The sequence below is a fragment of the Hylobates moloch genome, unplaced genomic scaffold, assembly GCF_009828535.3.
Source record: "Hylobates moloch isolate HMO894 unplaced genomic scaffold, HMol_V3 SCAFFOLD_13, whole genome shotgun sequence".
In the NCBI taxonomy this organism is placed as follows: Eukaryota; Metazoa; Chordata; class Mammalia; order Primates; family Hylobatidae; genus Hylobates; species Hylobates moloch.
Window position 1 is genome coordinate 27,599,048 of NW_026652288.1, and position 17,038 is coordinate 27,616,085.

At 38.4% G+C, this 17,038-nt stretch overlaps 1 protein-coding gene across 10 annotated transcripts in view; it reads left to right on the forward strand.

Moving 5' to 3' along the window:
* Positions 1 to 17,038, forward strand: part of BABAM2 (BRISC and BRCA1 A complex member 2) — a 576,872-nt gene that overhangs the window by 123,604 nt on the left and 436,230 nt on the right. For all 10 annotated transcript variants that reach the window (XM_032172579.2, XM_032172582.2, XM_032172577.2 and 7 more), the window contains one exon: positions 539 to 690. In XM_032172579.2, the coding sequence (XP_032028470.1) occupies positions 563 to 690 (128 nt within the window). In that variant the 5' untranslated portion in view covers positions 539 to 562. The remainder of the gene's footprint in view (positions 1 to 538; positions 691 to 17,038) is intronic.

A 17,038-nucleotide genomic window follows, 5' to 3' on the forward strand; every position in this document is an offset into this window, starting at 1 on the left:
AAAAAAAAAAAGAAAGATATATCAGCAGTAAATAATTTCTAGTAAGTAATAGCTTCAAGCAGGTCAACCTGTTGTAGAGTTTTATATGGTATTATCCATCAAGTTTTTACTCCTCGTGGGGACACACAGGGAGAGATTGCTAACTCAGTGATGTGTGTGTTTTTGTGTTGGGATAGAGAATTGTTAGCAAGGGCTCCTTGGACTCAGCTAAAGTAGAACGAGTCAGTTGTGAGATAGAGTGGGACCACTTTGAGTAGAGTGTGGCAGTGTAGAAATCAGCTTTGGGAAGGAAGAAGGAATTGTATTTCAGGAGTTCCTTCTGTTCCTGAAAAGCAGTGATGTAGTCCCAGTCTTGAGTAGCTGAGCAGCAGCGAGGTGGTTTCTTCTGGAGGATCATTGGAAGAGGCTGCGCTAGAGATGGGAAATGAATTGTTTGTTCATGCAAGAGGAACTGCTGTATGCTGTCCAGTTTTCAGGCAGCGTGTTGTATCTAGTCCATTTGTAAGCCCTGATCATTATTCTTTCCTTCTGCTTTCAGTGGTGATTTACAAGTGAAGTTAAAATGTCCCCAGAAGTGGCCTTGAACCGAATATCTCCAATGCTCTCCCCTTTCATATCTAGTGTGGTCCGGAATGGAAAAGTGGGACTGGATGCTACAAACTGTTTGAGGATAACTGACTTGAAATCTGGGTATGTACCAGAATGAATTCAGTGAATGTACCAGAACCAATTCAACCTTTACCTAATGACAGCCCTTCCTTACCAGACTCATAAAAATTGACCGCCACAGAAACCCACCAAGTCATCATCTCATCATATGTTGATTCAGTTGGTTTTGTTCAGTTCTTGACATTTTATGTTTCAGGTTATTTTATTTGTGTTGTGGGCCATTGTTTTATGACTAGAATGTTCATGTCTTTTTTTCTGTTTTTTCTTTGTGAAGAGCATGCTGTCAGAGTTTTAAAAGTGTGTTTTTCATTCATTGGCTTGTTTTCTTATTGTGTTTGCTGCAGTCCAGCAACAAACATATTCTGAATCTGATACCATTTGGTAAACTCTCTTAATATGAAAATTATAATAGCCAAAATGGGTCATTTCTCACAATGGGGTTGAAACAGCAAGATCTCACACCTAGAAATGTTGCATTAAAAAACAGATTTTTTTTTTTCCTGAAACAAATTTAGATTTACAAAGAGCTACAAAAATACTACAGGAAATTAGCATTGTTATAATATTGTTAATTGTTCTACAGGTCTTATTTGAATTTTGCCAGTCTTTCCATTAATGCCTTTTTTTGTTCCAGGATCCAATCATCATGTTTCCTTAGTCTCCCCAACAGTGACATTTCCTCAAGTTTTCTTTGCCTATCATGACCTTGACACTTTTAAAGAGTACTGGCTACTTATTTTTTAAAACTTGCACCCACATGGGTTTGTCTAATGTTTTCTTTTCATTAGAGTGAAAAATACGTTTTTTCCCCAAGTGTAGTACAGATGTGTTGTTGTACCATCCTCAATGCATCAGATCAGGGAATATATGATATCCATATGCCTTTTTACCACTAAGTTAACTTTGATAACTTGGTTAAGTGATCACTGTAAAGTTAACTGATTTTTCTCCTTGTAATTAGTTAAGTACTGTATTTTGCTGAGTGATGCTTTGAGACTTTGCAAATATCCAGTTTCTCATCATCCTTTTGTCCATTAATTTCAGCATCCATGGATGATTCTTGCCTATAATTATTACTACTCTGGTCCTTGTCTAAGCATGCTTTTTCTCTTTTTCTCATTCCTCCCCATTTATTAATTTGAATTCTACTATAAAGAAACACTCTTCCTTCTCCTTCAGTTATTTATTTATTCAGTCATTTACTTATGCCAGTATGAATTTTTAGGTATTTATTTTCCTCTGTGGGTTATAAATTAAATATTATTATCATTTATTTTGTTGGTCAGTTGCTCCAGCTTTTTGTCATTGAGAGCTCTATCAAGTGGCATTTGGGTCCTTTTGACATATCCCCATCATTTTTGAGTACTTTCTTACTAGAAATGTTGCCTTTTTTTTTTTAAGATGGAGGAAATTTCACCAGACTCTGGGATTTGTGGGAGGCATAGCCATTGGGCACTAGGGCAAGTTTGCACGGGCCATGCTCGAGGTACCTTCTTGGATATGGCATCCACAAATGAAGCTGTCAATATGGACAAAGATGCAGCCAGGAATCTCACTGACCTGATACAGGGCCTCCTCCTGAAGAAGCCGCCATGGCTTGGGCAGGGGCAGCTAGCTTTAGAATGAGTGGGGCTCCTCGGGCACACACTGTACTACTGTTGTCTAGTCTGGTTAGTATAGACAACAAAGATGATGGCTGGGGTAGGGGCATCCTAGATTCCAGGTGGTAGAGTTGTTCCTTTCAAGGGCATCCACCTTTTGCCATTTCCCATCTCTCTCCGCTTAGGTGCACCTGGAATCACTGGACCAGGGCCCCAGGCCCCAGTCTGGCAGCCAGATGTGCCGATAGAAGCCTAGTCTCTGCAGAAACTGTTCTCTAAGAGTTAGATCCATCACATACTTGAACCCTACCTCGATTGGGCTGGCTCCAGGTAGGATTAAGTTGAGCCAGCACTCAGGCTAGTGGCTAGGGTATGTCAAAGTTTCACTTCTTCCACTGGTAGGTCTCATTATCTATTGTGTCCACCTCCTCCATGAAATTCTCGTACATCTTGTCATAGAGGATGCACACCATATTGTCCTCTTCACTAGGCTCCAGCAACTGGGCCAGCAGCTTGTGCCCAGCTGAGTCTGGAGCTGCTTGTGCCCAACTGGGTCCACATTGCTCAGCTGGGTCTGCCACTGCTTCCCAGGTGACAGAGAGCTTGTGGTCTGTGTGAAAGATCTCTGGTGATGCTCATATCAGTGTCTCTGTGGGTAGTACCTTTCACACACGTCCACCATGATGTCACATAAAGCTGATTTTTCAAGGTCCTCAGTCTGCACCCTCTCTGCATCCCGTAGTCTGGCAGGAGGCAAAACAATGTGCATGTCAGTGTCTTGTCACAGTGAATGGTGCCCTTGTGTGTCTCCATTCATGGCGGTGCCATGAGGTTGCTGTGGGATCATTTGGGTAACAGGATGGACTCTGAGACAAGCATGCAGTGCTGGGTTTGGAGGGGTGTTAGCAGTGGCGGCAGCAACAGTAAAAGCAGAAATGTTGTATTCTTGATTCTCTTTCATCCGTCTCCTTGTTAGTCTCTTTTGCCTTTTGCCGTCTACACACCTTGCTGTTGTTTGACTAAGCTAAAGACGGGTATAAGAATACTGACTTAACATTCTTTAGTGGTAGGATAAAAAACTAAGATACTTCTTTGGAATAGTAGGATGTTTTTGAAAACATCTGATATTATCCTCAATTTCATTAATCAAATACTTATGGAGCATTTACTATTTGCTAGCCGTTTTGCCAGTGTTAGGTTAGCTGCTTTTTTGTTGAGGCAAGAGGATTTGGTAGAAAGAACTCTGGTGGAGTTGATAAGAAGAAAGTCGTCACTTTTTTTTTTTCTTCTAAAAGTTAACTATACACATTAGGGGATTTATAAATTAACTCTCATCCTTAGATAAGCCAGGGATTGGAAAGTGACTTTTTAGGTTTTTTTTTTTTTACTGGTTTAGGATTTTTGCCATTTAGTCAAGCAGCAGGCCTGGTGCTCAGACAGACTTCCCCAGCTTATAAATGGTGGTAGGAAGTGGGGATTCGGAAATAGAGACTGTATATAAGATTCATTCAGTCTGAATTTCCACATTATTATAGACAATCTAGATACAGATTGGAGCCTCCTAAATTACAAAATGCTTTCTTTAGATGGACTCCATCTCTAATTGAAGTCATCAAGATCAGATCTCAAAACGGTATTTTCCAGTTTCCCTCACTGTAATTTTTGGCATGCAGAAAGTAGAGTGATGTACTTCCTTTACTGTGCTCATTTCTTCTCAGTTTGTGGTTTTGACTTTGATTTCCTCTTTCTGGGATCTTTAAATCAGTATATTTTTCTTCTGGGTCTGAGAATAAAAAGATTTTCAAATGGATCACTGGATATTTCAGAGTAACTCTTCAGGATTTTCCCACACTTTCGTGTTTCTTTCCTTCTTTGATTAAAAATAACATCTTTATGTCTGCATTGTGCTCATCTCTTTTTTTCTGTGTTTTTGAAGATTTAAAACTGTTGGTCTTTTCATAAGTTGCTTTGGTTCAACAAGATTGTGCCTAATCCTATTTTCTTTTCCTTCCCACCTCAGGTCTTCTGGACCTAGCCTATCTTGCATTTTACTGCTAGGAACAAACACATTAAGGATTTTCTTCTTTTACTGGAATGGGGTGAGCTTGGAGAAAAGAAGGCATTTCAGATGTCCGTTGATAGTCTTAAGTCTGTGTAGCCAGAGGCAGTTCCCATTTTCTCACTGGATCTCAATTTTTTATCCTTGAAATGAAAAATCAGATTAGATGACTAAGGTTTTTGCAGGTCAAAAGTCCTGCAAAAACAACTCAAATGTCCATCAAGTGATGAATGGATAAACAAATTTGACATATCAAAAATAGAATATTATTTAACCATAAAAAGTAGTGAAGTACTGATTCATAGTACATGATGAACCTTGAAAACACTGTGCTAAGTGAGAGAAGCTCATTACAAAAGGTCACATAATATATGATTCCATTTATGTGATGTGTCCAGAATAGTCTAATCCGTAGAGACAGAAAGTAAATTAGTGGGTGCCAGAGGCTGGGGGAATCAGAAGTGACTGCTTGAGTGTGGGATTTCTTTTTGGAGTAACAAAAATGTTATACAATTAGATAGTGGTGAAGGTTGCATAGCTTTGGGAGTATATGAAGAATGATCAAATTGCACACTTTACAGTGATTTTATGGTATGTAAATTATATCTCAGTAAAGCTGTCATTAAAAACAAAAAACAAACAACCTGAGCTGGGCACGGTGGTACATGCTTGTAGTCCCAGCTACTCGGGAGGCTGAGACAGGTGGATCACTTGAGCCCATGAGTTTGAGACCAGCCTGGGCAACATAGCTAGACCCTTTCTCTAAACAAAAATAAAGAAAAAAAATAAAACCAACCCATCAACCAGGAATGTTCATTGACCTGAATATACAGGAAGTAGAAATAAATCTTTCTTTTTTAGCATGTCACAGACATTCTTTTCAGAGGTAATGAAGACCTGACAGGGGCCTGATGGCTAGTAGACTGGTGACTGGTGACTGGTATATGTAAACTGATATCAACCTGAAATTCTTACTCTTTGTATCAGTATCCTGAGAAACCAATTACGTTTTTCAGCATAAAGTCTTGTTGCTTCTTTTTCACAGATTCCCTTTTGGGTGTTCTCAAATTCCTGAATGTTTAGTTGAAGATTTAAGTGCAAATAGTGGGATCTGATGACAAATTTGAAATGAATCCACTAGTCCTAGCGTTTTTTTTTTTTTTTTTTTTCTGAGACGGAGTTTCGCTCTTGTTGCCCAGGCTGGAGTGCAATGGCGCGATCTCGGCTCACTGCAACCTCTGCCTTCTGGGTTCAAGCGATTCTCCTGCCTCAGCCTCCTTAGTAGCTACAGTGCCCGCCACCATGCCTGGCTAATTTTTTGTATTTTTAGTAGAGATGGGGTTTCATCATGTTGGCTCGGCTGGCCTCAAACTCCTGACCTCAGGTGATCCACCCACCTTGGCCTCCCAAAGTGCTGGGATTACAGGCATAAGCCACTGTGTCTGGCCTAGTCCTAGCTTTTTCTGGACTAACTGCCTGAAAAATAGGTGAAATGGCATTTAATGACATTTAATATGTATGGAATTTACTTTCTTTAGCTTAAAAAAAGAAATAAAAATACCTCTACCCACATTCATAAAATGATGTGAAAGGCCTCGTTAATATGGAACATTATTGATGCCTTTTGTGTAGTCCTTATCTGAAAGATTCAGGGAAGTTCTTTAGAAGTTCATTAACAATTCCTTCTTCAATCCTTCCATCAGCCGAAGTGTGAATTTCTCATTTCTGTAACAAAACAGTGACAGAGTTAGGGGAAAGAATGGCTTCTTTTTGGTATGTCACTTTTGGCATTTCCCTTTCTTTTAGATCTTCAGCAGACACAGTTATGAGAGGTAGGATCTACATGTCTAATTTCTATTAACTGAAAGAGGTATACCCTATAGGACACGGTATAAATAAAAGGTATAAAATGAGGAGACAATTTTTAAAGGTCACAAGAACCACTCTTATTACATGTGTCCACTTGGCCTTGAAGAGATAAGGTCTAAGTGTATGTATTCTAGATCTGGTTCATAGGCGAAATAGGCAAGAACCTAATCGAAGCAAGATTTCTTTTTTTTTTTTTTAAATAGCAATTCATGTATATTTCTCTTATGGTACCTAGATTTTTCTACCTTACTTAAGACTATGTATGTTTCTAAACTCCATTGCTAGGCCATCAGTATCTTAAGGGCCAAGTTCTTGTTTAATTTATGTTTATACCTCCTTAAGGTCTATCTTGGTACTTTTCACATGTAATGTAGTAAGTAGGATATGAATGGATGAATGAATGAGTTAGATGTTTTCCTTGAGAAACTACTTGTTTTGGGGATCAGAGTGGTTTGTTCTTGTGGTTTGGAAGGATTTTTATTGGCCTGATAATGTATTGCTTACATTCTGTTATGCATAATTCTTTTTAATGACGTTCCCTGAAATGAGTTGACATTTTTGAAATTATAGTAGGCTGGGTGCGGTGGCTCACGCCTGTAATCTCAGCACTTTGGGAGGCCGAGGCAGGCATATCACAAGGTCAGGAGATTGAGGTCATCCTGGCTAACACGGTGAAACCCTGTCTCTACTAAAAATACAAAAAATTAGCTGGGCATGGTGGCAGGTGCCTATAGTCCCAGCTACTCGGGAGGCTGAGGCAGGAGAATGGTGTGAACCCAGGAGGTGGAGCTTGCAGTGAGCTGAGATCACGCCACTGCACTCCAGCCTGGGCAACAGAGGGAGACTGTCTCAAAAAAAAAAAAAAAAAAAAAAGAAATTATAGTAAAGTGTATTATCTAATACTGGATTTACTCTTCCAGGTAAAATACAGGCTGAGATCTGAAGGGACCAAATTATTAATTTTAGGGAATTACTCCATGAGCTTACTGAATGTTTATTAGTTCTTTGCTCTGTGTTAATTTGATCACAAGCATGTGCTATTTGTAAGATGCCATATTTTGTCATTTTTAGTGATTTTTCTAATCTTGAAGATGTCTAAGTGTCTGTTCAGCATTCTGGACTGATGCCTGGCAAATACAACAGTGAGGAAAGCAGAGAGGGCTCACTGCAACCTGTGGCAGCTGAGCCTCAGTATCTTTTTTCAGCATATTGCAGTGACTCAACCTTACTGGCACATGGCTGTGTTTGGGGCATCTGCTGTGACATCTCATCCGCCCACAACTACCTATTGCATTTTTTTGTCCATGTTCTGAATTTCATTACTTAGTTAAAAATAGATACTCAGTGTAAGTACTTGATTACTAAATAGATAGAACACTTTTAAAGGATGAGTGCTGTAAGCTTTGAAGACTGATCTCAGTTTGGCTGCATGAGTCTCTCTAGCTGGCAATCTGAATCTTTATTAGCCTTGTGTCTGGAAGGAAGCTGCTGCCCTGGGAGGCAATAGTTTAATTTTTGTCTATGGCCATACCACCTTGATTGCACCCAATCTCGTCTGAAGATGGGCAGTTTTTAATAATTTAGATTTAGTTGTTCACTTGACTTTTCTGTACTTTTCCCTGATCTCATTCCCCTTTTTCCCCACGCCCGTCTTCATACTTTATGTATTCATTATACATAAATATATTCCTCAACAGTATTATTTTGCATGTTTAAAAAGTTTGTACAAATGATACACTATATATATTCATCTGTATCTTGCCCATTTTGCTTAGTATAAAGTTAATGAAATTTATCTGTGTTGATTTTTACAGCTTTGGTTCTTTCCTTTGTGCTGATATTTTGTATTCCATTGTATGAATATGCCCTTCATTTTAAATGCATTCTTCTACTGATTGACTGTTACACTGTTTAAATTATTTTTTTGACAAAGAGTGCCACAGCGAACATTCTCTCACATGTGCACAAGAAAATATGTATGAGAATATTTTCTGGGACAGTTTTTTGAACTGAGTGTATTTACCCATTAGTGGTTGTAAAATCAATTGAGTGAGTCACCCCAACATTAAAAAATGAATGAGAACAAAATGGAAACTCTCAAAATGTGTCACAGTAAGAATAAGCACTGTTTTGTGAATTTTCATTTCAGTTAAATAAGTAAGTATGTGTATGCTGGCTCATAATGAAAATAATGTGTGATCAAAAATTTGAAAGCTACTCATCAAAGGTATGTTCCTAGAAATAGAATTACTAACTCTTAAGATGTATACATCTTCTATTTTATTAGATATTGCCAGATTGAATCAATTTCCTTCCATCAGAAATGAGTTTCTACTATTCTGTATAGCCTCACCAGTACTTGATATTGTCAGACTTACATTTTTGCCAAGCTGATGAGGTGCGACCTGGTATCTCATTATGGTTTTAATTTGCACTTCTGTGATTGCTATTGTGGTGAAAAGTCTTTTAATATGCTTATTGGCAATTCAGTTTCTTCCTTTGGGATATCCTTTGTTCATCTTTTAAGTGGATTGTTTGTATATTTCTATAGATTTTAAAGCATTCTTTATATATTTTGGATACTGATCTTTTGGTAATTACATGTATTACAAATATCTGCACAAAGTCTGTGGCATATATTCTTATTTTAGTGCTCCTGACATCCAAGAGTTTTGATTTTGATGAAGTTACATTCTACAGTATTTTCTTTTTTAGATTTGAATATATGTGCCTGTGTGCACGTGTGTGTGTGTGTGTGTGTGTGTGTGTGTGTGTGTGTGAGGGAGAGAGAGAGAAAGAGAGTTTTAAGAAATCTGGGCCTATCCAGAAGTCACACATCTTTCTTTAAGAATTTTAAAGTTTTCCTGTTTCCTTTTTTGGTCTTTAAATTGGAATTTATTTTTTCTGTAATATGGAGTGAGACAGAGATATTGTCTCCCCTACCCCCCCACCATATGGATAATTGGTTGACCTAGCCTCATTTATTGAGAAGGCCATCCTTGCCCATGGATGTCAAGTTTATATCACACATGGGCCTGTTGCCAGGCTTTCTGTTTTGGTCAGTCAGCCTCATTGTCCTTGTGCCAGTTCCATACTTTCTTAACTATTACAGTCTTGTGAAATGTCATGATAGCCAGTAGGACAAATTCCCCCCTTCCATCTTGTTCTAATTCTTAAAATTTGTCTTGCTTAACCCCGTGTTCTACATACCTTTTTGTAACCTCATTTAAATAGTTGTATACTGTTTCATTAGGAAACATACCATAATTTAGTTAACAAAAAAATCCTCTTTTTAATTAATTGAGAAAGAGAAATGAAGGGAGATTACCCTGATGAGAGGCAAATTGAGAACTGAAGGTTAGAGAAGCTCTCTCTGAGGAACTGAGATTTAACTTGAATCATGAAATAGATGAATATAGTAGTCCCCCCTTCTCATTAGGGGATACATTCCAAGACCTCCCCCAGTAGATGCCTGAAACCTCTGATGGAACTCTGTTGCCGTCAGTCAGAACACGTTTATGCTGGTGTCTTCCACCCACAAATTTAATGCCTTTTCTATCTCAACTGAGCACGTAGCACACGCTGTAGCTGTTATTTTTGCAATTTGAGGTGCAAAGCAAAACTAGCACAAATTTCTTTTTCCTTCTTCACAATTTCATGGATAGAAGATTTGTTCTTATGTTAGGTCTTAGCAACATCAGCATATGATTTTTTTTTCATTCCTTATTAAGTCAAGAACGTTTACCTTTTTCCTTAAAGGAAGCACTTTATGGCTTGTCATTAATGTATCTGAATTGCCAGCATCACTACTCTTGTGCTTTCCCGAAGTACTTTGTTAAGTAAAATAAGGATTACTTGAAGTCAAGCACTGCTGTACCATGGCAGTTGATCTGATCACCAAGACAGCGACTAAGTGACTAATGGGTGGGTAGTGTAGACAGCTATGCTGGACAGAGGGATGAGTCATGTCCTAGGCGGGACAGAGCTGGAAGGTGTGAGAACAATCTCAGAACAGCATGCAATTTAAAACTTATGAATTGTTTCTGGAATTTTCCATTTAATATTTTCAGACCAAACATTGCGTTTTCTTGACCAAGGGTCAGGGTTGGCCAAGGGTGACTGAAACCACAGAAAGCAAAACCATAGATAAGGGGGGACTACTATACATCAAAAGTCTTAAATTTGTATACTTCTTGGCCCAGTAATTAAAATTTTGCTGATACATAGGAATATATGCATCCATATGGGCACATTTTATTTTATGGTCCCAGAGAAAGAACTCCAGATAATCAATCTGGCAGTCCTCCAGTAAAAAGGCCAGTATGCTGCCTGATAACACTACAGTGAAGCTCAGTCGTTGACAACTCCACCTATGTATAAAGGGCTTCAAATTTACATGTTAGAGATGCATTCTTTAACAGAAATGCACAGCCAGGAATCATCAGTCTGAGGAAAGCCATCAACATGAAAGACAGAGAGCAAAACAGGGACAATGCAAGGTACAGAAGAATTTTTTTTAAAGCTATAATTAGTATCCTTGTAAAAATAAGAGAAAATACTGCATTCATGAAACTGTGACAATGTATCTGTTGGGCCAACTTCTGTACCTGCCCAAATTATCAATCAAATTTAAAACTAGACATTTTCAGACTTTTAAGAACTCAAAAAATTTATCTCCTTTTCTCCCTTTCTTAGGATGCTATTGGAATATATGCTCCAACAAAGCAAGAAGGTAAAACAAGAAAATAAGTGATTCAATACAGGAAGGGAAGACCTAAAATAATAGCTGTATGGCAGACCCAGAGAACAATCAATACAATTAAAGCAGTTCTTCCATACTGTGTGCTTACTGTTAACTTTATTACTAGATGTTTTATCATTTAGCTGCTATTGTGCAGGAATTCAGTTGTTTACTGGCATATATGAAAGCAAACACAGAAGTTAGATTGAGGTAGAATCAGAAGATACATGGGAAAATTTACTCAATAATTCAACAATCTTTTATCAGAACACTTAAGATGACTTTGGAGAAAAGAAAAAGAGCCAGGACCAGAAGAAATAAAGCAAGATTTGGCTGGGGAGGGTCGGGCGTGGGCAGAAGCTGGAAGTCAGATTAGACAGGGGTTGGAACACAGGGAGCCATCTTTAGAGGGGCTGTGTGGCAGGATAACGTGATGGTAAGCATGTGGGTTTTTCAGTCAGTGAGGTCTGAGTTTGCATCCTAATTCTGCTTACTGCTTAATGGCCTTTGATAGGTCACATAACCTTCGGTGCTTCAGTTTTCTTTTAAATGGGGATGGCGTTAATGACCTTATTAAGTAGTTATGGGGGTGAAATGAGATAATTCATATAAAGCACTTACAGTAGTGCTTGGTCATAATGTTCACATTATGGCGGGTGATATTATTGTATGTTATATATAATAAATAATATGTGGTATGATATATCATTATTTCACTGTGTTATTGTTGTCACATTGTTATTTTAGAATCAGGCAGTCTGTAAAGAGTGTCCATGCAAGCAGTATAACAAGAACTATTGAATAAGACCCAGGCAAGCAGAGCAAAACAGGAGCTCACTCTCATCTAACAAAACTCAGAGAAATCATGTAGCAGAAATAGATGGGAGATCCAGAGATTTTTGATTCTGAGACAGCCTTCTTTCCTTGTTCATTGCTTTTTGCAAATCTATGGAGGCAGGAGAAAAATCACCATGGCTTATTCTGACCCTGCAGGTGGATGAAACTTAGAATATTTGATTAGGTTGAAAAATGAATGGGCATGAAGACGCCAGCTGTTTTAGCAGACAAAACTTAAGAGTTTTTAACAGTCATTAGAGATTGAACACTGATTGTCTTGAGCAGATACATGCAACAGTTGTTAACAGAGGGGTGAAGAAACCTCTTAAGATAGATAATGCAGGGAGTTCTGTCTGAGGATGAAGGGCATAAGCGGTGGGCTGTTGAACTCTGCTAGTGTGGGCAGTGTGTGGGGTCATAGATGGGCAAGAATTTTGGCTGGAACTTAGGGTGTTTATCTAGGTACCAGAACATCTGGAAACTCAGTGAACAGTGCATGGTGTTGATATTTTAAGTGTTTTACTGAGGGCAGGATGTCCATCCGGAAGTATTCCTTGGGATTGCTAACCAGAAGGAAACACAGGTTCCTCTTACTTTTCATATCCCAGCCCATATTCTTTTCCACCCTGGGTAGTTAGCTGCCTGTCTAGACTTTTTGTGATCATAATAGTATAATACAGTAATATAAATAATTTTAATTAAGCAGTTTATGAGCCTTTTAACATTACAAAGCGCTCTTGCATATGGTGTTCTATGGCCTTTTATATTTTGTGCTTAAGATTGTAAGTGGTGTTGTTGGCCTTAACCCAGTGAAGTCTGAAATCACTTTGGGAACTTTGGCTAGGCTTCCAGAGTCTGGGGTAGTAAGTGCCAGGATAAATTTGGGTCTGGGATTTTAGGTGGTTCTGATCTTGGGCTTTTCATGCCCTCCAATGACTTCATTTTAGGGTGACTTCATTTGGTATGGAGGTTGATGTAGGGGAAGAAGTGAAGGGAGGTAGCCAGTCTAATGTGTAAAGAAAAGTGGGTAGAAAATTCATCTAGTCTATTCCTGGCTCCACTTTACATTGTTCAAAGAAAAAAAAAAATCACTCCCACTGTTGTCTTTTGTCCCCTCTATTGTGTACAATTTTTAGATAGTATTTTTGGATTAGTTTTTGTTTTATTAGGAGGACAAATTTACAAAATGCTTGAGTTTGGAAGATAGGTGAGGGTTTTTTTTAGTACAGGTTAATATGCATATACATTTGTTTTAGGGCTCCCAATTAATTATTCTTATACCATCACTCATATGTTAAAAGTCTCCTTATGCTTACATAGAAATGTAGAACAGCCTCTTTTCCAGCTTCCATGTTACTTGAATAGTTTTACTTTTTGGTGCCGTGTTGCTTGAGAATTAATTTTGTAATCTTCCGTCTCAGGGCCACATTTCTTCAGTAATTTGGTTATCTTTCTAGTGGCATGTTACGAAAGTTAAGTTTATCCCAGTGACCTTGCTTCTCTTGACTTTTTGAAAAATACATCTTTTTTTTTGTTTGTTTTCCGAAAAGGTTTTTTATCTCAACCTTTGCTCTTGCCAATTTATTGATAACAAACCTTGAATCGAGTGGAAGTTTTGGAGAACATTTTGATGTTCCACTTTTAAGTAGGTGTAATGCCCTCAGAATGATTTTTTTTTTCATCTGTGGACTCCTGAATTTTTCATTTAAAAAACATTATTTTAAAATTTTTGTGGTTCAGTAATTAACATGTTGGGTCAATTTTGGGCTTGGCACATTATGTTTTTTATAATGTAAAATATACGTAACATAAATTTACAATTTTCATTATTTTTAAGTGTACACATCTTGGGCATTGAGTACATCACAAATGTGGCATTTGGAGACGTATATCTCCAAAACTTTTTTCATTTTGCAAGCTGAAACTCTGTACCATTAAACAACAACTTCCATTTCTCTTTTCCCCCAGCTACAGGCAGCCACCATTCTGGTATCTGTCTCTGAATGTGACTACTTTAGGTACCTCGCTTGATGTAAGTGAATTATGCAGTATTTACCCTTTTGTGACTGGCTTTCTTCACCTAGCATAATGTTTTCAAGGTTCATCCATATTGTAGTGTCAGAATTTCCTTTTAAAGGCTAGATAGTATTTCAATGTATGTATATATCACACTTTGTTTATCCATTCATCTATTGATAGACACTTGGGTTGCTTCTGTCTTTGGCTATTGTGAATAATGCTATTAGTATGGGTGTACAAATACCTGTTTAAGTCCCTGTTTTCAGTTTTTTGGGTATATACCCAGAAGTAGAATTGCTAGATCATATGATAATTCTGTTTAATTTTTTGAGGAACCGCTATACTGTTTTCTTTCTGTTTTTAAAAATAATTTCAACTTTTATTTTAGATTCAGTGGATACATATGCAAGTTTGTTACAAGGGTATATTGTGTGATGCTGAGGTTTGGGGTAGAATTGAACCTGTCACATGGGTAGTGAGTGTAGTACTCAATAGGTAGGTTCTCTTTTTTAAAAAACAATTTTTTTTTTTTTTTTTTTTTGAGATAGGGTCTCACGGGTCTCACTCTGTCACCCAGTTTGGAGTGCAGTAATATGACCACAGCTCACTGCAGCCTCAACCTCCTGGGCTCAAGAAATACTCTCACCTCAGTTTCCTGAGTAGCTGGGACTACAGCACATGCTACCACGCCTGGCTAATTTTTTGTATTTTTTTTTGGAAATGGGGTTGTGCCATGTTGCCCAGGCTGGTCTCGAACTCTTGGACTCAAGCCATCCACCCACCTTGGCTTCTCAAAATGCTGGATTACAGGCGTGAGCCTCTGTGCTCAGCCCCAACAGGTAGTTTTTCAACCCTTGCCTCCCTCCTTTCCTCCCATCTCTTGGAGTCCCCATTGTCTATTGTTCCCATGTTTAGGTCCATGTCTACCCAGTGTTTAGCTTCCACTTATAAGTGAGAACATGCAGTATTTGATTTTTTGTTTCTGTGTTAATTCACTTAGGATAATGGCCTCCAGCTGCATCTATGTTGCTGCAAAGGATGTGATTTCCTTCTTTTTTTATGGCTGTGTGCTATACTGTTTTCCACAGAGGCTGCACTGTTTTACATTCCCACCAGCAAGACACAAGGGTTTTAATTTCTCCACATCCTCATCAACACCAACACTTGTTACTTTCTGTTTTTCTTTGTTTTTGTTTTTGTTTTGATAGTAGTAATCCTAATGGGTGTGTAGTGGTATCTTGCAGTGGTTTTGGTTTGTATTTCCCTAATGTTTACTGATGTTCAGCATCTTTTCTTTATTATTATCGTTTTTTTTTTTTTTTTTGAGACAGAACCTCACTCTGTCACCCAGGCTGGAGTGCAGTGGTGCGATCACAGCTCACTGTGCAGCCTCCACCTCCTGGGCTCAAGCAATCCTCCCACCTCAGCCTTCTGAGTAGCTGGGACCACAGGCATGTGCCACCATACCTGGGTAATTTGTTTATTTTTTGTAGAGACAGGGTCTTGCTATGTCACCCAGATTGGTCTCGAACTCCTGGGCTCAAGCAGTCCTCCCACTTTGGCCTCTTAAAGTGCAGGGATTACAGGCTTGAGCATCTTTTCGTGTACTTCTTGGCCATTTATATATCTTCTTTGGAGAAATGTCTGTTCAAGTCTTTTGCCCATTAAAAAAGTTTTTTTTGGTATTCATTGTATGATTTCTTTATGGATTCTGAATATCAGTTCCTTCTCAGATAGACATATGATTTGCGAGTATCCCATCCCATTCCATATGTTGCCTTTTCACTCTGTCGACAATGTCTTTTAATGCACAAAAGTTTCACTTTGACAAAATTTGAGGTACTTCATATATGTTCTCCAGTTGGCTAAATTTCTCTAGCCTGCCCCTCTGTTAGCATCATCTTTCTGTGCTTTCTTCCTTAGAAGGGTCAGAGAAGGCTGTGGTGAAATTGAGCCAGACCTTTGTATCACTAGTATCTCCTTCTGTGGCAGAGGACACCCATTTACCGATGCACCTGCTTCTCCCATAGTAGAAGCCTTTTAACTGAGAATTGGTGACTTATAAAATATTACTCATTGTTATGATTACAGTAGTAGTGTATAGAACATGCTATGACATTGGTTAACATAAGCAGCTCTATATTGGCAGGAAGGACTATAACACTAGCTGTTATCATTAATAATTTTCAATTGTAATGTAAGTGCTTTGAAACGTATTGTCACATATAATCCTTCTAATAATCTCTTAAGGCAGATGAGGTAACTGAAACTCAAGTAAGTTACGTGACTTGTTCAGGGTTGCATAGCTAAGCCGTTCCATCTATAACAGTTCTCCCCTGTTATTTTCTGTACCAGAATCTGTCCTATTGCCAATTTCAAGAGGAGACAGGGCCATTATCTGGCATAGCAGCTGTGTCTCCACTACCTAGCATAGGACCTGGCACAATAAGTATAAAACTGTGGATCTGACAGTAATGTCATGGTTCCAGGTTCAGGGGTGTATCACAGTTGTCTCCTAGGTTGAAAAAAGTCATTAGAAAGCATCAGAGAAACAAAAAAGGTTAGTTGTTGCTACTTCCCTCCCCTAAACATTAAAGGTTTAAACTAATTGATTTTTAAATTTAAAAACTTTTTATTGAGGTATAGTATATATTCAGAAAAGTACACTGAATCATAAGTAAATATATAATGCATTGAATTTTCACAAGCTGAACAGACTTGTGTAACTAGCACCCAAAACCCAGAACATTATCAGCACCTTGTACGTCCTCTTTGTGCTCCCATCTAGTCACTGACCCCTCTTCCCATGAAAGGATAACTGCTATCCTGACTTCTAACAAAATAGGTTAATATGCTTTTTAAAAAATATATATAAATGGAATTTATACTGCACAAAATGGCATTTTTATGTGAGGCTTCGTTTGTTCAGCGTTATGTTTGTGATATTCTATATTGTTGCAGGCAGTTGTAGATCACCCATTTTTCTGGCTGAGCAATGAGTGTTCCATTGTGTAACATGCCACGGTTTATCTACTGTACTTTTGAAGGGCGTTTGGGTAGTTCCTAATTGATATGGTTTGGGTGTGTTTCCACACAAATCTCTTCTTGAATTGTAGTTTCCATAATCCCCACCTGTCATGGGAGGGACCCGGTGGAAGGTAATTGAATCCTGGGGGTGGTTACCCCCATGCTGCTGTTCTTGTGATAGAGAGTGAGTTCTCACTCAATCCGATGATTTTATAA